Below are 23,116 nucleotides of genomic sequence, written 5' to 3'. Positions count from 1 at the left end.
AAAAAATATTGAGGAAGAGACAGAAAGAGTTAATGAAGAAGCAAAGGGGATAGTTAGAGCAATTTCAGATCGCTGCTTCACGATTAATTGATCCTCGATCTACTTTAAATAGATCAAGGCTAGCTATTAATAAAGACCAGCATTCGCTTGAAATTAATCGTATCGAGCTACCAGAAATCTTTCTTCGGGGAAATTCGACCCATGTTCCCTTGATCTATATACCTTGTCTTCGAAAAATTCTCCAAGGTTTATCATATTGAAGACAAATTGCGTACGTTGCTAATTACTAGAAGTAGAGTGGCAGAAAATGCTGCCATGTTTTCATTATAACCATTAGTGCATATAACAATTTCAAATCGAACAAACATCCTATTAAGAATAATTTTTTAAAGCCTGAAAACTTTTCTCACGCAATCTACATATTCTAAACAATTTTATTGCACAGTTTAATAGACCTACACAAAACCATTCAATTTCCATTGTAAAGATTATTTTATATCTACCACAGCTCTCAAGATGTAGGCACACATTAACCTTTAAGGGGCGTTTCTACCCTGAAGAATCAGAAAGTAGCAGGCAAAAGTTGTCTAATATTTCTATTGAGGTCCCCTACAAACCTGCAAAGTCGAAATTCTCGGGTTACCGAAGTCCACTTGTCTCATTTTCCCTGGCAAGGACAGAAGAAGCAGGGGGGATGGCGCTCACCTTAATTCGAGACAAGACCGTGCGTATTTCTAAAATACTCCGCATACCTTCCCCTCGGAAAGTTCTCCATCCCAGCCACACCAGAAGCGAGAAATTGGCACTAGACGTTCTCTCGAAATTACGTAGGAACAGTTCTTCGATTCGGCATACGAAAAGTTCCTTCAATGAGAAAATTGCACGTGTATGAATTATCGCGCCACGAACACGTTGCAAAACAGAGCGCCAATGCATCAGGCTGTAAATATCCGGCCGACGGTGTCCCAGGAAGAAATAAATAAAGTTTCATTTTAACGGGGAGGATCCATTGATAATCGCCTGCACGAAGGTCACTCAACCCCCGGTGGCCATAATTTACTTTACCAGACGAGCTAAAATTGCACGCTCTTGTGCATACACAGAGAAGACGGTAAACTTCAGCTGGGCGGGTTTACACTGCACCACCGCGACACGTACAGCGCGAGGAGATCAGGCGATCCTCACTGTTCTGTTTGGAATGGCCCGTAACTTACACGAGTCTGCTATTTTCTCCACAGTCGTCGCAAGCGTAAGAATCGAGTTTTGCCATTATTATAGTTTCCATTACGCCTCTCGTTCGAGCCCATCCCGCGTCTCGGGTTCTTTTACCCTCGTCTTTGTTTAGAGAAGCAAACGGTTCCGCGAAGCATGGAGTCCAGTCGCTGCTTCCAGTAGACGAAGTCCTCTCGATCGTGATTTAGGAATTTTACTAGAAACTGCATTTCTGCAATGTCTGAGAATAGTATTGTCCCTTAGAGCTCTATTTCCAGTCTGCATATTTGCATAACTTCTGGAATCTCAGTATTGAATTATTAGTTCTTCCTTACTTGATTGTTTTCTATGTAAGGTGGGCTTATCTCTGTTTTGGAATATCGGGACTAAAGTTCTCGAGGTGTTCCACGAAAAAGAAAATTCTGAACTGTTTTTAAGGGGCGATTTCACCCTCAAGACTCCACTACGTCACCAACAAGAAATAGGTCTGTCTTACGCATGAACTACTCTACTTGCGCGCACAGTGGCATAATTTTCTGAATTTCCGGGCTGCCTAACTTCCCTTGTCGGTAAACATAGGTTTGTATCTCGATCCTCTCAGAGTAAACAGTTCTTTTGTGTTTCGGTAATCCAAATTCCTGCAATTTCAGTCCCTTTTTTTACTGGAGTACTAAATATAGATATCTTTAAATTCTTTGGATTCCCACTCCCTCAAATATTTCCATAAAACCGGCGATGGGCCGTTTTTAATTTCACGAAATTATATCGCGTGCAATTCTTCGCATTCTTAACGAGGCAATGGTAATTAAACGCGCTGAAAAATTCATCCCACGTACACCTGACCGTATTAATTAAATTGGAAAATGAATTGCTCTTTCCGCGATACTTTATTATTTTTACACAGGCACCGAACGAAAAATTCGCTTTATCTCGCGCGGAAATTTCGGGCTGCTAATCGTCGTTTTGCTCTGTCGGGTATAAACATTAAGTTTAATTAACAGGGGAAAAGTGAACGGGGAAATGGCGAAATGGGGCATCGTCGGTTTTCACTAGTTACTTCTTTGCCATTATCGTCACTCTGTATCCACCAGCTGATCGCGTGCATGCGTCAGGGAGTGCATCTGATTTAACGCGATGCAGCAATTGCCGTAACGCAAGTGACCGCGGAAGGTTGCACTGGGTGGTCCGATTACGAGATCTAGGTCTAACAGTAAGATCTTTGGGATTGCACGCGCGGCCTCCGGTTGCGTCACGCGCGGGGAATCGCTCGAGCTTTAAGGGGGGAACCTTGTGTAAAATGAAATTTTTGAACATTTTTTTTTTTTTGTTTAAATCGATAGGAAATTTCCTCAGGAATACGGTAGAAAAGTTAGAAAGTGATCAGAGATGTTCTTGTACGTTATTTTCAAAATAAAGTGAACGGTTGTATTGGGCGGAGCGGCTCAGGTAGTCGGCCTTCGTCGGGCGCTCGGCCTTTCTGTCCCTTCTAACTGTGTTAAAACCTATACTAATGTACACCAGTTGTTAGACCCACCATAGCACTGCCTTTTTCGGCGTCTATACGTGTACATTTGTGTGTATAACGGTTTTGAAAAAGATGCCCCTTCGGCGAGGGGTCCTCGCTCATTGTCAGTTCAGCAGCGTCTCTTGAGTGAAATCGGTCGTTTACAGAGCCTTATACGAATATATACGAATAAATTGAAAATGAGTCGAAAGCTGCAAGATAATAATCCAAATTATCGTCCGAATCGTCCCAGACGGCGAAAAGCTCCTAAAAAATTCGAATTTAAGAGTGCTGAGATAGAAAGTGAAAAGACGAGCGGAGGCGAAGGAACGAGCTCTTCTGCTAAGAAAATAAAAGCTACGTCGGCAGATGTAATTATTAATTTTACACATTGTTACCGAATTATAGAATTCATAAGTGTTTTTAGTGCAATATCAGATATTTCTGTGTGCAAAACGTGTAAACAAAAACAAACATATGGAGAAACAGGCAGCCGTGGATTAGGTTTTAAAATCGCCGTTACATGTGCGTGTGGAACTGTTTTAATCAATTCGGGACCATTTCTAAATAATAGTTTCGAAATTAACCGCAGAATTGTGTTTGTGATGCGTTTACTAGGCGTGGCACGTAAAGGAATAAATATATTTTGCGGCATGATGGATTTAGGCTGTGAATTGAGTGTAAGTGCTTATGACGGCATTATACAGCATATACATACCGCAGCGCAAAAAATGTATAATGACACGTGTCACAAAGCTGTTGAACAAGAAAAACAATTGAATGAAAAAAAGGAACAACCCTTGACAAGACTCAAAGTATCTGGAGACGGCTCTTGGAAAAAGCGAGGATTTTCTTCACACTACGGTGTAACGACGCTCATCGGTTATAACACGGGGAAAGTCATCGATTTATTGGTGAAAAGTAGCTACTGCCAAATATGTACGTTTTATAAAAACGATAAAAAGAATCCCGAATATTTAGAGCACAAAGAAGATGGGCATTGTGCAGTAAATCACAGTGGGTCTTCGGGTAAGATGGAAGTAGATGCTGTAGTTGAAATGTTTCTTCGCTCTGAAGAATTACACGGAGTACGCTACAGTAATTATATAGGAGACGGTGACGCTAAGACGTTCAAGGCTATACTCGATATTGAACCGTATGGTCATAATTTCAAAATTAAAAAGAACGAGTGCATTGGACATGTGGAAAAGAGGATGGGCAGTCGGTTGCGCAATGTAAAAAAGAGTGCAAAATTAGGAGGAAAAGGAAAACTGACAGACGTGTTAATAAAAAAATTAACAAAATACTACGGTCTCGCTATTAGGCGTAACAGTGATTCTGTGATTGAGATGAGAAAGGCGATAATGGCAACATTTCATCACCTATCTTCGACAAATAAAAAACCGCAGCACGACGATTGTCCCCCCGGCGCCGATTCGTGGTGTAAGTGGCGCGTCGCACAAGCCTCGGGGCAAGAATTTGATCATCCACCTCCATTACACGAAGATGTACAAAAACATATTCGCCCAATTTATGAAGACTTGTCACGGGATGATTTGTTAGAGAGATGTTTAGGTGGACATACGCAAAATGCTAACGAGAGCTTTAACGCTATCGTTTGGCGTTTAGCACCTAAACATCTCAACTGCGGTATTAAAATTGTTGAAATAGCTGCTTTTTTGGCTGCCGGCCTGTTTAACGAAGGATTTTCGTTTGTCCTTCAAACAATGCAACAACTTAGCATAGTAATTGGACAGCAGAGCAAAAGGTTTGCCGAAAATGAGGACAAACGCCGTATTCAACAGCAGGAGCGCCGCAGCCTTCCTTGGGCCAAAGAGGCTTGTGCTTCTCGAAAAGAAGAAAAAACGGCTGAGTTACAAGTTTTTGAAGAAGAGGAAGATCTATTTTATGGCCCTGGAATCGCAGATTAACAAAAAACTGCGGTAAGTCAAAATGAATTACGATTTTTCTGTTACTCAAATTTTAAACGCATTTTTCTCGAAACGCAAAATTTCGCATGCCGTGCAACGTAGCTCAAAAACTAATTACTCGATTTTTATGAAACTTGGCATATATATTCTATAAATAATTGGCCTCAGCATGACGAGCTCCGATTTCTTTATTTTTTATGTAAAATATTGTTATTAACAATTGTTCATAACCGAAAATCCGTTTCTTTCTTCAAAACTTCGCCATTTTTGCAATTTTGAAAATTTTAATAAAAGAAAAATGTCATGCTGAGCGTTTTTGCATAAAGTAACTATTCCATTTTGATTTTTTTGTTTCAGATCATTTTTGTGCATTGTACACTGCACGGCGAATTTACAGGATGCCATTTTCAAGCCGCCATTGCACCATTATTATTAACAATTAAAATTTATAAAAAATATATTTTTTTACATTATAACGTTAATAAATGGTATTTCAAATTTTAAATCAATCTGCGCATTACATTTTCCAAAAAAAAATTCTTGAAAAACAGACCATTTACATAAGGTTCCCCCCTTAAAACGCCATCCGTCTTTTAATTTCGCACCCGCCCGGAAGCGCGGCACTTCTCAGCTCCCTGAAGTCAAATATTTGCGTTGGAACGGAGTATTTTCCACTTGGCCAACGGTTCGTTAAGAAGATGCGATTTCTAGCTGGGGCGCACGGATTCGCACTAATTTTGTAAGCTCCAATCTGACAGATTTCGCGACAGACGAGGCGAAGGGGTTACGGGGTATGATCTGGAATAAGTTCTTAAGTAAAGAAGTTATGATTATGTGGCGAGGTATACGCTATCAAAATTTTGTAAGTGAATTTGAAGAAAGTATTTGTTTAATTACATGCATGGCAGTTTGAATTTTGACAGTTCTTGTGTGCTTTGGTAGTTGAAATTTTCAAGTGGAATGAGAAAATTGTTTGGTTGTTAAGTATCAGGGCGACGAAGACAGTAAGGGATATTGAATAGGGTATTAGGGGTATTGATGTAGAGCAATTGAAGAGGATAAAGGAAACTTGACAGGCATTAAGCGAATCTTTATTTGAGATTGTCAAATAAAACATAAATTAAAGATCGTGTAGGACATATTTAATACGATCTTGATCTCCACCGGTTTATTACTCTGATTTATCACGAATCTAAAAATTTAACAGTTAAAATTTACTTGTTATTTAAAAATTATGCAGCTCATGTTTACTTATTGTTAGTCCTTCTTCATCACCTTCCTGCAACTTAAAAATAATAAGTTTTTATAAAATACAAATGCTAAATAAATGTAAATATATAAAAACTTGTATAAAATACAAATGTACCTAAGAGAAGATTTATGTAAGTTTCTGTTGCAAAGATAAGTTTGTCTGTGGAGATTATAACTTGTAACAAGCCAGAAACATTTTTAAATTGTGCATTCATTGTTTTCATCTCACATCGAATTTTTTTCTCACCGTGACTAGGTTGTCACTTATTTTTGTCATCAATGGTATCGATAATGGTGAAGCTTTCTGCGAAACGACGCTACTTTCAGCAATAGTAGCCCAGTTCCAATTGGGCGTGCAGCAACCGCAGAAACGGGTCAACTCACGAGGCTAGTTCTGTTCGGGTTTTCTATGTTTATGATAACAAATAAAAATAGTATAGGGGGTCGATAGCCAGGCATCTGCTGGCCGATCGTTAACCTATAAATGTCGAGCTCGCTAATCCTGACGCAATAATAGCGATCAAATGGCAGGGTGTCCTATAAATTTAGAAATGTCTCTCATGGCTCCAATACGAGCAACGCCGAATCCTGTTTTATTTTCAATTGTTTTCATGCTTCATTCCGAATTGTATTTTGCGGATAAAACACCATTGTGTTCATAGAGACAATAGAATAAATGTTGAAGTTTTGTTTAAGAGAAAAGATATATGTCAGAAATTCGATATTAAAAATTTTACTCCTGAGAATAATGTATAATTTAGGGTGTTTTCATTTATTTCGCAGATTGGCTTTTCGCAGATTTCGCGTTTCGAAAGGGTAGTCGAATTGAATTGACGATTTTTTAAATCTATCTAGCATCTTTCACATATCTTAAATTATTATACTTGTGGCGATTAAGTAGAAAAAAGTACGTAAGAAAATACTTTTTACCCTTGAAAATATATTGAACAGCTAGTAAAAGTATAAACATCATAACTCCGTTCAGATCTACGCATTGCTTCTAAATTATAATCCACGAATTATAGATTAAAACTTGTTGGTCATAAATTATATTACCAATCTTCTAACTTGCTATTTCCCTCTGATTCACTTTAATTTCAATTCTCGACGTAGCTCGTACCGTATCGAATTTGAGCCACGGGCAGCTCGTTGAGCAACGAATGCCTGTCTTTATTGGCCTGTCGAACCTGAAATATAACTTATTTCCAGTTAAACACGGTATGTAGACCGCTGTCGATACTAGGTAGTTCAATTTATAAAGGAAAATTCTAAATCGATGCACTGCTCGTATCACAATTCTGCAGGCAGGATAAATAAAATAAACCAACCTTTAGACTTCGAAAAATGAGCCCACATATCAAAACTGATAATATATCATATGCTTAAAATCATTTCCATTTTTTGAAATCTACGATTCGTGTAGTGTGCGTCTTTTAACATGAAACACTTTTGTGTTTCATGTTTTCTTTCACAAATTTTCTGTCTTTTTTAAATCAGCGCTACCTCTGCCAAGAGAATATATCCGAAATACTTAAATCCCTGAACAAGTACCTAAACCAATACCTAATCTAGATGGATGTTAGGTACATTCATTCGAGATAATTAACACATTTAGATTATCGAGATTATTAACACGCCTCACTTATTACTCTACATAATTTCTAATGACAATAATATAAATCAGAAGTTTAGAAATCTAAAGGTTTATTTATTTAAGCGGTCTAAAGAAAAATTACAAGCTTCAGACGGTGGTTTGTTGATAACCCCCATGGAAATCAACAGTGGGCCGGTTTTCACGCCGAGGGATTTGCATCCAGTGCATAATTTTTACGTTTCCAAGTGGATATTTTCTAGAAAGCATTGAACGTATTATCCGAGACTCCGAGAACATTTAGTTTGAAAACAAGCCGAGCTCGAAGTTTGCTTTGTACGTTTGTAGAAAACTTTGTATAGAAACATCTCGTTGGAATCGGTCCACAAAGTCTCACAGCCAGTCTCTCAAAGCATGACGTTCTCAGGTCAACTGTCTTGTCCCGCGAATCGCCGTATTGTCGTCATTTGCGTAATTACAGAAACTTCAATGTTTGACTAGTGGCGTCATAACTAAGAAACATCGTTTAACCACAAATACAGAGGTTAAAATAGGACGAGCTGTGCAAGAAGCTGGCTTAAAATATTTGCTGACCAAGTATGGGCACAAATGTCCTTTTCCCATGTAGTAAGTCAAACAATTTTCATTGGGAGCATAAAAGCGCGTTCACAAGTATTCCTGGAGACTTGAAGAACGCATAGTGAAAGTACCGTTCAAAGAGTAGTATCGTTATAACTAATTTTACAAATAAATTCACACCTTTTGCACGTTAAAATTTCTTTCCTTTACGAATTTCTGTGTGAAATCTGAACCCTAATAGAGAGGAGATCCAGCTGCATATGAGGCAAAGTGCAACTTGTAATGGTTAATATTAATTCGTATTTGTACATCTTAATTCTATTTTGGAAGATTTTTCAAGAGTTACAATTACTTTATAAACGTATTATAATGGTACTTGAGCTACAAATATTTTTTTAATGCTCCTGTTCTCAGACTTCTTTTGCTCGTGATCATCTGATGATCACCAAGTGTTATTGGGATTTAATTACTTAAAAGATAGTTAGAGGTAATTTATCAAAATGATGGATCACTTATTGAAATGACTTTAATTCCAAGTAATATATCGAATACTCGTGCAATACTTAATGGTTTCAATTCATTCAACAAGTTAGACGTTTGTTAAATAATAATGCAATTATAAAACTCATTTACTCTCAAATTATTCAGAAATGCTGCCTCTGTATTTTGAACAGTTCCTGCTTTATATTTTGAAAAGGAAAAATATGGAATAATCTTCTAGGAATCCATACGCATGATATTAAAATCGTTCGTTTGACTTTTAATTAAATTCAAATTGAAAATAGTCGATCGTCGCTGCGTTTCAATAAATTTAATCGACATGTAAAATTTAGCAAGGGCATGTAATTTGAATTCCTACAGATTATGGTCAGAGGATAACCTAATTGCTGGCGGTATTTGTAATTAAAATGTTTGTGCAGTTAATTTCCAATGTTGCGTGCCTGCCCAAACACCGTTACTGATACCGAAAAATCATTTCATATTCCATGAGGAATAAATCAGGGGATAGGAGAGAGAATAATTCTATTCACAGTTTCGTAGTTTCCAAAAGCACCATCGATTTCCTGTAAACTCTGTTCCTCGATGTATCGCGTTCCCTAAAAGGGATGAAATAAATTGCACGTACAATGCCTGCTACGATGTTCTACAACAGGCCGTGATGTTAACTTGACGTATTACTGCACGGAAACATAACGCGTTCGGCGTAATTTGCATACAATAGAATACGGTTTTGAGCAGGGAAGCACAGTAGGTACATATCACGATATAATGGAGATTTATTTGAATTCAATGGAGATCGAATAGATTCTGTCGATATTATTGATATCATATTCCAAGGGTACCTACTCAATGTATTCATTTCACAGACATGGATTAATTTGATGGTAATCTCGCGTGGCCAGTTCCTCTTCTAATTAAACCAGTTGCGGTACAAAATCCCATCTGGTACTGTTTTTTTAACTTTCAATGAGTCCTGTTTGCATAACAATATCGCGCAGAAACTACGATGTAGAGAAGGTAATTCGACTGTTGTTAGGAAAATTGGAATTCTGCCTACCTACAATTATTATATTCTACACGACATTGTTATTCTTTTGATTTCTCAAAACTGGCCTACCTTAATAACAATATTCGATAGAGGAGATTTAAATTTAGTTATAATCAAAACAAATATAAATTAGTATTTTTTAATCGTTTCATTTTTTGAGAAATTTCTTTGAAATTTAATGATAACTAGCTTCCATTTAAATATATATTTTTTTAAATAACTTTTATTTTGAGTCTCTGGTACTCGAATCCACTATTAATCGGGGTACTCGAATCCACGTGTCAACCTACTCAAATTCTTTGATCCGTACTATGAAATCTTTGTCAAGTTCCCAGCTCCCCCTAATCCACCCAAGTTTCCTCAGTCCGCCCCTAATAACTCAGATCACTCGAATACTTCCTTCGCCACAGGAACGCTTCAGCCGAGAGACGTCAGGCTTCCTCCGTGAAACTATACAAACCTCTAGGGCCAACGCAAATAAACTGACACGCTGGTCGCACGCGACATGCCATTTCTGCTTACGGACCGGTGGAGGATCCCCTAAAAATAGTGGCACGCCAGTTTCGCACCTTGTCTGCGGTGTGACTGCATAGTCCCAGCGCCCCGATAAAACGAAGGCGCAGACATCGTCTCGTGGGCGGTCAGACGATACACGGGGAGTCGTTTTATGCCCACTTGGCCGTGGTGGAAACGGAACGGCGAGATAGGTGGGAAACAAAAAGCCGAATACACCCCATAGAAAACGAAGGGGGCCAGGCATCCTGTCCGTTGATGGGCGCGTGGGCTCATTCAGCGTGGCGCGATCCCCCCATTTTTACCTGTCGACGGTCACCGATATTATACTCCTGCGATCGTACGTCACAGCGTGGGTGGAAATATGACGATAAACCGGTGGGTGGGTCAGGCTCGAACTGCGTATTGTTATTCCACAGCCTCGTCTTATTCCTCTTCGGTAGCCAGGGATATTTGAGGTCACGTAATTCGGGGAGCTGTTTTCGAGCAGCTGCATTCCGAAACGGAGCAGACTGCTCAGTTTTTTAAGCAGCCATAAATTATTTTTTTTCTAAACATGTACATCCCACAGTGAATAAGTAGGGTAAAGTAGCCGACTATGACGACCTCTCCTAATATGAGACTCCAGATTATCTCCGCTACAGAACTCTGGAATGTCATAGCGATGCTGTTTCTTTACTAACTAACCGTGTATTAGTTGTTTTGTCCGCACAGTGGCATTGTAATCAATTGAGCGTCTTGAGCAAGCACATATTTCTGAAATACGTTGCAGAAAGTTTTTCGAGTGGTTCGATTAAATTATAAATACCTCTAAAGTGGTAAGTGTGTAATGATTTTCATAAATACTGTTGTATAGTGCTTGCAATGGAGTTTAAGGCTTACTAGTTGTGTATCATAAATGGTGAAGACTTAACTTCGAAGCTACTTAGTAGTTATCATGTTATTGTTTCAAAATATGAGACCCGTGAAAGTTCTACGAAGACTGCGATAGGGAAGAAATAGATTTCACATGCCGAGTTTATAAAAAAAGAAAGAAAAAATAAGTTTCAGGAAAAAACAAACTGGGTCTCATATTAGGAACCCATTTTTTATCTGCGTATTTGAATGACTTTCGTTTTTATTTTATTATGAAGAAACCGAATTATTGTTATAGTACTTTCCAGTAGGTTGCTAAAGAATACATATTCAACTTTTAAAACGTGTAGTAGAATTTTAATGAAAGTGTTCTCAGTCAAGAGTTATTATGTATTTAAGAAATGGGTCTCATATTCGGCGATTGTATTTTACCCTACGTTGAAAGGGAGGGAACAATTGCTCTAACAGGTGACAAGAGAAAAACACCCATGCAGAAAAAAAACAACCGAGAGCAAAATAGCTCTAGAGAAATTCTATAAAATGAGTCAGTAGAACTTGTAAATGTGCAAATTCCTTGAAACTCTCTTGTTTATTGAGAGGAATCTCTTTTCTAAAGTCATTATATTCTCCCTTTGGCAAAAATGGATAAACGAATCGTAACAGAAACAAACAGCAACTGCGTGATTGATTTATAGATTAGTAATTTTTTATTTGCAGGTTGTTTTTTTCTTGTATTATTTATTTTTTTATCATTTGGAGACAGTATCGTGCGTGGAAGGAAAGTGGTTGGAAGTTGTATTGAAAGTTACCTTTTTAATCGTGAGGAGTAAGTGTGAAGGAATTGTTCGGCTGGAAATGGTTGGAATGATGAATATTCAAAATGGGGAGAAGTGACGGAAAAAGAGGATTAAGAATGTTACATTTCTGACAGTAATATTCGTGTATGTTGTGAAGTATTCGTGGTAGACGGAGAAAAACGATTGATTCGCAGAAATATTTGTTTTATTTAAAATGTGTGAAGTCGAGAATTCAGAGGAACTGAGGAAGATCTAATGAAATTATTGAATTCTTGTATATGTAGTTTGTGATTTATGAGTACAGCTGGATATCAAACACTCGAATTACGACAATTTTATATTCAGAGCTTTTATCACCCATGCTCGTACTCACCTTCTTTTTTTAGTATCATACGTACTCGAAGCCAACGATTTGCATTAATGACATCAATACGATCGATCTACTCCCTGTCCATTTATCTTCGTTGTATGATCGAATTCAATAAGTGTTCAATTGTTCCATGGAATTACTTGATCAGGATCAGAAAGCGCATTCCAAGCGTTGCTTCCTAGGAATCGAAGGTCACTAAAAGCCAGTACAATACTGTGAACTAATAACATGATTGCATACGCTGCAATAAGAATATATAATAACGATTGTATAATATATAATTCTACTATAATATAATTGTTATAAAAATATCGAACTATGCAATCCGAAATTGCAACATCTCCCAACTTTAACAGGACAAATTGCTTTTAATTTTGAAATTCGTTGCCTTACCACTATCATAATTCACCATTCACTACCAACCCTTTGCAAATTCGCTATTTTTCTAATTCCTATAAATTTTAACGGCTGTATTAGCCAGTCATAGCGTTGCAGAAATATTTAACACACAATTTTCCATTTTGCTTTTCTTTTTGCAGATATAGTTAACATGCTATACTTACGGTTATGGTTTCTTCGAATTTTAAAATCCACGTACATGACACTTGTATCAAAATTAGCTTCGAATGAATCACACGAAGGAAGCCTGAATTCTTCCCACCCATGGGTTTCACAAGGCTTTACGAGCAAGTCGGTAGAATATTTTTTAGGTCATCGTTACAAGAGATACTCGCTGGGTATTGTTACGTCATCGTCCATGTCGGCGCCACTAAATCTGCATATTTACCCATTGAACGACATTGCTTGTTTACGAACTGTGTCTGCATAATCTTCTTGGTCCTCGGGAGTTTTACATCGCTGATAGGCAAAGTAACCACCAGCGCACCAGCTAGAAAGTTAGGAATTAAAGTTAGAAGGTGAATATGGAATAATGGTAATACTGATCAAAGTATCCACGATGTCAACCATACCTTCTTCGCAGCTGATGTATCCCTGTTTAAACTATTATTATTATATAGTGAAGGGAGTTCTGCAGCTATTATTACTCATTAAAATAGTTTCCATTGGCAAATCTAACGGTTCGGAATCTGGCGGGTATTGTATCAGCAGAAGTGAAATATTCTCAACAGCATAAAGCAAATAGTCGGTCGAAATCACTGGTTTCTGAGGGGCAGTTATTTTTATAAGGACATATTGGGTTTGAGTACTCAAGTTGCTGAATATCCACGTTCGCATAGTTCTGCATTTTCATTTAAAATATACACAGTGGCTCGGTAACTATTGGCATTGGAATATGTTTGAGATTGCGGACGTCAAAGGAAAAGTTTTGGCTAACAAGAGTTACAGACTCGAGAAGGAACTATCTTATAAGTTATAAGATAGCGTAATCTCCTTTTGTACGCAAAGGCCCTTTGAGATATGAAGATACCTATTACCATATTTTGCAAATGAGGGAGGTTCTCTTTAAAGCTAAAATAATCAGGAAGCCAGTAGGACGAGTAAAAAATAAAGAAGATCATATTCTACTTTTCATCGGGTTCTAATATCTGCTTATTAAAATTGACAGTAAATACAGTTGCGTTGACAGAATGTGTACGTATTCTCGCTAATAGATACTGCATAACACTGACTTTTTCGCTATTTCTTTATGTACTTTCAGAAATTCGGTTCTGCGCATTCTGGATGATTAAGTTGCAATATTGTTATTTCCTCGCTTTTTGTTGGTTCCTTTGCTATTTCTGTACTTTTACGTTGCTATAATATTATAATATACCAAAGGATTATTACCCATAACAAATAAATAAACGTGTATTATTCCAATATGTTCCAAGCTTCTCTGCGCAATAAAAATTTACCAGAACTGATAAACATTAATCAACAGGTCCGAAGGCCCCCTTTCTAATAAAAATTCATTAGAATCAAGTATAACTCAGCATTTTAAAATGCATTAAAATTCGTAAGTAATTAATATCGCAAAACATAAATATTGTGACTGAGAGATTCTAGATTTTTGCATGAAATTGTACCTGCGTACCTACGACCCAGAATTTCACTTTTGTGTAAAAGATACTTATCAGCAGCCGAGTCTGGCGTGCCCGTTTGATGTACACGGTTTGTCCTCGTTTTAATAAACTAATGCCAGCGACGCTATCTATATCTTATTCGTGGCACGTCGCTCGTATGACTCTTTCCGCGATGAGCAGGGACTCGCCAAAAAACCATGGAAATCGTGCTCGCCGGGATACCGAGGAACTGTGCCTTGCACAGAAACCGCTTGGTCGTCAATTGTGAAAGTTCTGTTGTTTGTCCGTACACGTTGTAGAAACGCAAGGGAATACGAGAGATGCATCAGAAGTCAGTTAACGTTTCGCCGTTTTACGACTTTCATGACCGTGGGGTACCTTTTACCTGATTCATCAAATTGTCACTCAGACAAAGTATTTCAAATGTTTTTCTGAGTAATTGACACCTTATCAGCTGGTCACGAAATATTCCATATTCCATATTTCCATATATTTTTTTCTTCATTTTTTTTTATTTATTTATTTATTTTTTACTAATCAGATCTATCGTGTTACTCGAGATAATTGCCCCAGCTGTCCTCTGACGTGTATTTCCAGCAAATCCTGAACAAACCGAGGACAATATTTTCGCCGCGACGATAAGTTCCTTGCAACTGACGAAGGAACCGCGTGACAAGTATCTGCAAGTAAAGTGTCTAGTTATTTTCCACTTGACTTAAAAATACGAAAAAAAAGCCGCAGTGAACGTAAGACCATGAATCTTTCATTTAGACCTATATACAGCTGTTTTAAACTAAAGCGCAATTTATATTAAGCAATCTTAAATTAAGCAGAGGAACTACATATGTTTGTTGCATCCAGTACAGATTTATTTGGAAATTCTAAAATGCATAAACGATCCGTGTTATACACCTGGGAATTAGTCGAAGCTATTCAAGCATTCAGTAACATTGCTTAGAGACGCGTGCAGGGTTGCCCATAGAAACTGTTTCAATTAAACATCTGCCATTGGGTACGTACTATTTCGGCTAACATCATAGAAACCCAATAGAAGGAAACTAGACTCTACATCCTACATTCAACAGAAATAGAGAAACACCCTATTAATCCTACTTTACAATCCGAGTTCTTCCACGTAGCATATTCTTCGCCCATGGAATTTCATGGTTGACGAAACTGTTAACGTACCACAAACAAATGAGCATCCAAGTGGTACTCAAGCCACATTCTCCCCATGAATAGATTAAGCCTGCATCTTACCCAAGGATTACCACCCCGCCTCGGGTTTAGGGCGATATTTTCATCCATCACGGCTCGTCCGTTCCGTTCTGTCCCATATTTTGCTACCCAGGAAATAGCTCGAAGATCAACGCTGAAACTTTCCACGGTTTCGACGTGAGATATCGAAGGCGAACGAACACGAACCTCATCAGGCAGCTCGATATCTTGCCCGCGGAGCGTACTGGCAGGCAAGGGGATAACCGTTGGCTGATTTATTCGCGACACAGGGCTTGTGCAACAGCAGGTGGCAGGCTAATATGCATCCTGCGAGATCAAGCCCGTGATCTGACATGGTCATCTCTTTGCCAGTCCTGTCGTAAACGATATGAAGTCATGGTTAAAAGCGCCACGACGCCATGGCGGCTCAGCCGTGCAGGTTCGAAATAAATCTGACAGAACTACCGGCTCTGTCTGCTCGAACATATTAACCGGCGTTTAACTATTTCTAGTGCGTGCCTGTCGCGTATTTTTGCACGCCTCGGATCATGCCTGATGGCTGTTTCAATGCGCTGTAACTGGATTCCCTGTTGCCGGCAATTACGGACGTGATATACGGCGATGTTTCTGTTCGGGGCGATGATCTGGTTTAGCAAATTGAGAACCTTCTGGTTTAGAAATGGGCAAGCGAGGCAGTTTCGCAGATACCATTTTTTGAGGGATCAAATTGAGCATTGATTTCTTCGGATTTTTATTTCCTGATGAATCAGTTGCTTCTTCTCTTGAGTATCTTGTTTGGTGGTAGGAGTACAGTTTAACGAAAATACGTTAAACGCTTCTGCAAAAGAGAAAGTAATGTATTTTTTTTAGAGATGATTTTTTGAATGATGAAATTTATGAAACGATGTCTTCTTTCAGGTTTTGCTTAGTTTGTAACGTAGTTTTGTTCCTTCTGTGTTTTACTGCCACTGGCATTTAGTTACTACGGTACACGAGGTGTTTCTTATAGAGGAGGCGATTTAGTTCCACGAAATGATTAAGCGGATTAAGCTTTTTACGCGGCTGGAGAGTCCGGTTTGGATTTAAAGTAGGAACTTTCAAGTAACTTTGTACTTTAAGTAATTTTTTAAACGAGTCTTCTGCTTCTTTTCGTGCTATTTCTTCCGCGTGGCTCTTGTGTCTCGGTGAGCTGACCAAACTTTACGTTCGTTTGTGTAACAACTTCGGCAGCTTCGTTACTTTAATAACTAAAGTGTATCAAATGTTTAACGATAGCGCGTGCTAACTCGGAAGCTCCGCCATCCCGCTCTACGCTTTGATTTCGATGCATCAAAGTGGTAAATCGGCGTCAGTTTATTTAAGCGCGGCAAGGACGAATTAATTAATATCGTCGGGCGTAAACTGCTGGCAAACTAGGCTTTACCGAACGCTTCGCTTTGACTGCTAAGTGATTTGCATGGAGCTCGATTAGTTAGCGAAAAAACGCAGCGTGGTGTGAATTTTACTGATAGGAAAGCTGTAATAATAAATAGAAAGAAATCGATATCTGGTGTAATATATTCGTACTGCTGCGTCAATCAGTATGACAAATGTGAGACGTTAAATGCATCAAGAGGTCATGATAAAGTTAAGAAGTTAATATTTATAGAACGTCGATTGAATGAATAAATATTTAGAGTGATTGATTAACTGTGTTAAGTAAAACAGCTATTTCAAGAGAACTCCATCAAGTTCTTCATACCGGATTGGTATGACGCAGAATCGGTGTCATCATAGATTTATAAATTTTAATTATGCAATCGAATTTGTTATACTTGGAACAGTATAAGTTTAAAAGCAGAAAATTTGCGATCTTAATAGTATCGAAGCAAAGTTGCTTCATTATTGCATCACAGCTCACTGCTCGATTAATAATTTAGTAGCGTGACTGTACTTAATATCGTTAGTCGCTATATTTCGAAAAGTAAGCACTAAAATTTATCGGTTATGCACTGAATTAGTACCTAACCATATGTCGGAAGACATACTGTAATTGCAGCGTCATGTGATCAATAATTACAGAAAGAGAAGTATTTTAGTGAATCTTAATAGTGTAAAAATTTATTGGACTTCCACGATTTTACATCACATTCGGAGAAGGTAAGTCTAATAATTCTGTGAATGCTAGAATATCTACTAGAAATATCTAATTAATGATGTACTTAAGGAATGAAATCTATTCAAATAATTTTCGCAAATATTTAATGAAATTACATTAATGAAAATAGCGTTTTTCTTTTAACAGAATGCGTGTTCTCAATACCGCCTACCGGAGAACAATGGTTTCGATGCAATGTTTGTTACAGGTGGGGTCATGAAATGTGCGGAGCAGCCGAAATAAACTTTATTTGTTCAATATGTACATCCGAACGTAAATAATAAAATGTTTTAAAAATTCTATTTCTATATGTTTGTAATAAAAATAAAATCAAAGATGGATAACAAACATTTGTACAGCAAGAAATAATAAAAGCACATGTGAAAATGACTTTAAAAGCTCATATATACATGAATTAATCAATATTTATTGAGTAGGCGATATTAGGTACACTTTTTCAGGACCCGATTTTTGCATGTCTTACGTTTTTTGAGTCCTAATTAAAAATTTGTAGGTTTCAACGATTCTAACTTATGCTACATGAAAGATGAATAATTTCTATTTACTTTGAAACGAACTGCATGCAAAAGTTTCAATTATTATTCAATTGACAGCGATTTAACTTTTGCCTGGCGATATTAGGTACAGTCACCGTAGAAAAATAATGAATATAAACAATAAATATGTTCACCTTCAGGCATATTATTGTGTACCTTTCGTATTTTTTCAAATATCAGTTTGTATCTAATTTTATATAAATTTGAATATAAATTTCATATAAATATGAATATAAATTTCATATAATTATGAATATAAATTTCATGTAGATATGAATATAAATTTTATATAGATATGAATATGAATTTCATGTGCATATAAATATGAAATTAAACGTGAAATATGATGAGAAAATATTTGGTATTTTGAAAATGCCGAGATATTGGTAACTTCGTATTTGGTCAGCTTTTAGGAATCTTAGCGGATAGCATTATTTTTTTTTTATTACAACTGCACTGTACAGTTGTTCTCCTAGTATAAAATTCAAGAACACGTCCATCACTCTCATTGTCTACACGTTCTTTTGTAGCTGTCATTTTCACGTTTAACCGGCGTTTCGTTGCTTTTTTCCCAGGTCGAGTCAGTGGAGTTGGCGTTAAAGATCTTGGATAAGTCGCAGATCAGAGGGAAAACGTTGTCTGTTCAGAGAGCAAAGTTTCAAATGAAGGGTGACGCGTACGACCCAGCCTTAAAACCGAAACGGAAAAAGAAGGATAAGGACCGGCAGAAAAAGTGGCAGGAAAAGTAAGTTGCATTCATAAATTATCTTATTCGTAGAATCTCTTTCTTCTGTCACGCGTTACTGGTCCTTAACAAATTCTAAGTACCGTAACGGCATAACTAAATCGCTCTCTTTCTTTAAAAATTGTATCATCTACCTTAATTATATCAAACGACTGGTAAATCATAAAACAGAGAAAATGAAACTTAAAGTCATGACAAAAGATAGTATAATATCTTTTAATGGCTGTTCTTCTACATGTATGGATTTTAAAAAAGGATCATTTCTTAATTCCATAAATTCGTCATTCATCAACTTACAGAAATTTGCATAAATACATTAGCACCTACGGAAACTTTAGAAAAACTCATCTTTCTCATACGAACAAATGGCCTCGGCCAAATTTTCATTCAAATTAAAAATTAGTTTCCCAGTCTAAATTGTTCATATTATAACTTTCATATGTCCCGTATTAGATCGAGGATGTTTCTTTTGTACATAAGACTGCCTAAATCCACTAACGCAGATCGAAACACTTTTCAATCGATCAGAAACTGCTAAAGGAACTATTCCCAGTGTCATTTTGTAGAATAATCCTCCACGAGTGTGTGCTAAAAAGCTTTTTGCTAAAGCATAATCGCGACTCCATTTCCCTGGCCACGGTTAATTTCATATGCTCTCCATTTTCGTTTCGTTCTTTACGTACCCTCTTCATCCCCTGAAAACATGAAGGAGAGTGCACCCAGTCGTTTCACAGTCGCGAACAAAGGCGCGATCAAAGAAAAACCTTGTCAGCTTTTTCATCGTCTAGGTCCGGAGGAATCCGTGAAAAGAGCAAATTCTCACGCTCGACACGCCTCGTGAAATCGCGCCTTAGAGCATTTTCATCGTTTCTTTTCATTCATGCTTGTTCATTCATCTTTCCTCGCTGGTAGCCGTGCAAGACTGCGTGTCATATGTTTCCGTCCACGCCCCAGGGAATCGAGACGTACACTTCATTTGTGGGTTCTAGTTTTACTATTAGACCTCTGGTTACGTTCAGAGACTGAGCAAATACAATTTGGTGCTCTTTGAGGTTTGGTTTACCCTTTGGAGCCACATTACCTCATAATCGGGGCCAAACATTACTTAATAGACTTTACTACCTTTCCAAAAGATTTTTCTTCCATCTCTAATGAAAATTACCAACTATGCAGAATTTTAAAGGAAACGTTCCCTTGAATACCATCGTCACGTTTAAGTTTTGAAACTTTCTCGGAGAGAGAAAAGTTTCTTACGAGTTTACGGAGAGGGGTATGATAACAGAAGGATCATTTTTACCAAGATTATTTTCTGTGAGTTTCGGAGGTTTCACTTAGAAAAGCAGTGATTATATTTCAAGCGTGGAAATGATGATGAAACAACTGGTATTTTTTATTAACCATTAAAAAATTAATCGGATCAACTATTATTGAGATTCGATAATCGAAGGGTTCTTGAAAGCGGTGTCTCGCGTAATAGAGGCACAGTGTGTCTCGCAATGCGCGTAAGCTTGGCGCGAGGCACTACCGTGTCTCTTGACTATTGTAAGTCCGGGATAGTTCGACCAGTTTTTGGGAAAGAAATTGTAGCATCGTTGTTTTTCACATTTTTGTCGTTTTGTAGAAATTAAATCTTTTATTTAAATCGAATAACTTTTATTTCCTCCACCTTTGCCTGAATTCAAACGTACCAGAGGTATTCAAATATACACATATACTTTCGCGTGCCCCAATCTCTATAAAAATATAAAGGCACATAAAATAAGCAAAGATCCTATAGGTATCTATAAAATGAAGGCTGCATCTCAGTTTGATAAATGCAACCAGCCATTTGCTAAAAAATCGAAATCAAACAGTTTCACAACGAATTACACGGTGCACTGTTTTACTGTTAATAAAATCGACTTTTTGTTGCCTTTCTTATCCTCATACAGGAGTTCTGCATAAAAATTCGCGTTCTACTTTTATTTTTTTAAATAGACACACCCTGGACGTTTAAAAAACCTTCGGATATTCCCAGCTAGTGCTTCTGTCAGGCAAATAATCCAACCTTTCCTAGTATAACAAATCCAAGGAATCGATTCTAGGGATCGGTTTGCACGTTCTTAAACTATCTGTATATCCATGCAATAACGAATTCAGGTGATGCAAACATAATCAGTGCTTAAAGCCAGTTGGTATCGTCGTTCCGTCTTCGTTGGGAAATCGATGGATTTCGAGTGGTGTCGTGGCCGAACGTGGGATATTCGCGGGCTCGTACCGGATGCCACGAAGCCTCTGGACCATGCTCGACGCGGGCCAGACTGCTTGGCGTTGGCGGGTCCCTGTAAAAGCAGCTGCACGACTCGATTACTCACGTCGGGACGCTGCAGCTTGAACATATAACGCGTCTTGGCGCATCAGACCGCCGCACTTTCTTGCACGCGTCCACTTTCCTCTCGCTTACGAGCAAAAAGGCCCGGGTTTCTCCTTCCCCACCTCGCCAGACGCACGTGATACGTTGTCTTGCACTGGTCCAGGTTCTTTTCTTCCATCCCTACTTGAAGATCGCTCGCGATCTTTCGAGCGTATGGGCAGCGACTAGGTTTATCTAGTTCTAAGTAGTATAAGTCCGGCATTGGTCAGACAGTCAGGTGTAGTGGACTCTGGCTCGCTGTTTGCGCGTCTAGCGGAGATTTTTTATCGATTAAAAGGGAGGATAAGTAGAAATGAAGAGGGACATCGATTTTGTTGGTTTTGGTACGAAATGGTAGGTACATGGTTGATAGTGGAGGCTTGGAAACTCCAGTTGAATAATAGAGTTCTGATGTTTAGGGATTGGTGATTGAGGGGACTTCACTCGTGGCTGGGTTGTGATTCGTGACTGGGGTTTGAAGTAAATTCTCTTGGCAGAGATAGGTCAGGTTTAAAGAGGATAGAAAATGCGTAATTAGATCCAAAATATCAGTTGCGGGCAACAGAAGTGAATTGTGTCAAAAGGTCCAATGCAAGCTCATTCTTCTGCAAGGTTTCAGTAGATGCAGTCTTTATTCTGTTTTAAATCGCTTGAAATATTACTCAAAGTTATACTAATAAAAGTGACGATATATGTTGAAATTTTTTAAAAGTCTGAATACATTAGAAGCTTCTTAGAGCCTTGGCATTCGAAATTTCTGTAAATGTCTATTAACGTTGATCAACGTTTTGGTATAAATTCTGAATGCGTATAACACTCGTCACAATTGTCAGGAAGATATTTATAGACACTGATTTGAGAAGCCACCATCTCTGGGTGATAAAATAACAGTATTTTCTAGAGAAGTATTGGCTAAAACATATTGGTTTTTATGCTAATTTCTTGATAACTCGTTTAAAATATAATGTGATACCAAAAACATCTGCCTCGCGCATTCTTTTTTAAAAATTTATTCGAGAGAAACGGGAGACACTTTTATGAGGGTGTGTTGATTTTTGTCGCTGAAAAATTAGCGGTGTTTTATGCCCGCTTTGCAAGACGTGATAATGTTTTGAATTTTTTGGGAGATAACGTACGAATTCATCGAGGTCTGCTCTGGCGAGGAAAAAATGGAACAGAATAGGTGTTCTCATCGTTAGCGATGCTTGATGGGGCAGATGTCTATGAAATTGATTGTCCGCTTCGAAACAATGAACAGGCAGAATCGTATGAACTTGTCAAAAAGGCTTTAATTTGATTACTGCGATTGTTTATTTTCGGTGTACGAGCAAAACCATTGGGGATTTCGACAAATATTCCGAAATAATCGTCAAGGTCGCGTTGACCTACATATTAATAAAACAAAGGAACCTTGCACGAATTTTCAATCCTTTGGCTTTTATATTTGATTGCAAACATTCACCACCATTCATTAAATATTACTCTACCTCTCTATGCGTTATACCTAAATGAGTAATAAAGAAACACGACTCCAAATTTATAAGAATTTCTTTACTGATTTTGGCAGCGAAATAAAGAACTCCTTTGTTAGTACTACTTCTTATACTTAGTGACAATAAAATGGCAGTATTGATAGAGTAAACTAAAATATATAACGAATCTAAAAAACAGATTCTTTAAATTTCTGAAGGAGTTATAATTCTGATATTAATAAAGAACACTTGGATAATTGGAATACCGTCCAGAATCTTCGTCGATTTTCAGTGGACAGAATATCGAACGGTAATCCCAAGTATTTCAATCTAAATTCACCGTGTTGCATATTCATGTCGAGTTGCATTCCTACTCCAGCCAGATATACATATACACCATAACGTATCTCTAGAACACG

General features: G+C 37.8%; 1 protein-coding gene across 1 annotated transcript in view; it reads left to right on the top strand.

The window, feature by feature from the left end:
• Positions 1–23,116, top strand: part of Barc (RRM1_TatSF1_like and RRM2_TatSF1_like domain-containing protein barc) — an 84,139-nt gene that overhangs the window by 48,758 nt on the left and 12,265 nt on the right. The window contains exon 4 of the mRNA XM_076807597.1: positions 18,664–18,833. Within this exon, the coding sequence (XP_076663712.1) occupies positions 18,664–18,833 (170 nt within the window). The remainder of the gene's footprint in view (positions 1–18,663; positions 18,834–23,116) is intronic.

The sequence above is a fragment of the Andrena cerasifolii genome, chromosome 2 (genome assembly GCF_050908995.1).
Source record: "Andrena cerasifolii isolate SP2316 chromosome 2, iyAndCera1_principal, whole genome shotgun sequence".
NCBI lineage: Eukaryota > Metazoa > Arthropoda > Insecta > Hymenoptera > Andrenidae > Andrena > Andrena cerasifolii.
Note: the sequence above shows the minus strand (reverse complement) of the source record. Positions and strands in the feature narration are given on the sequence as shown.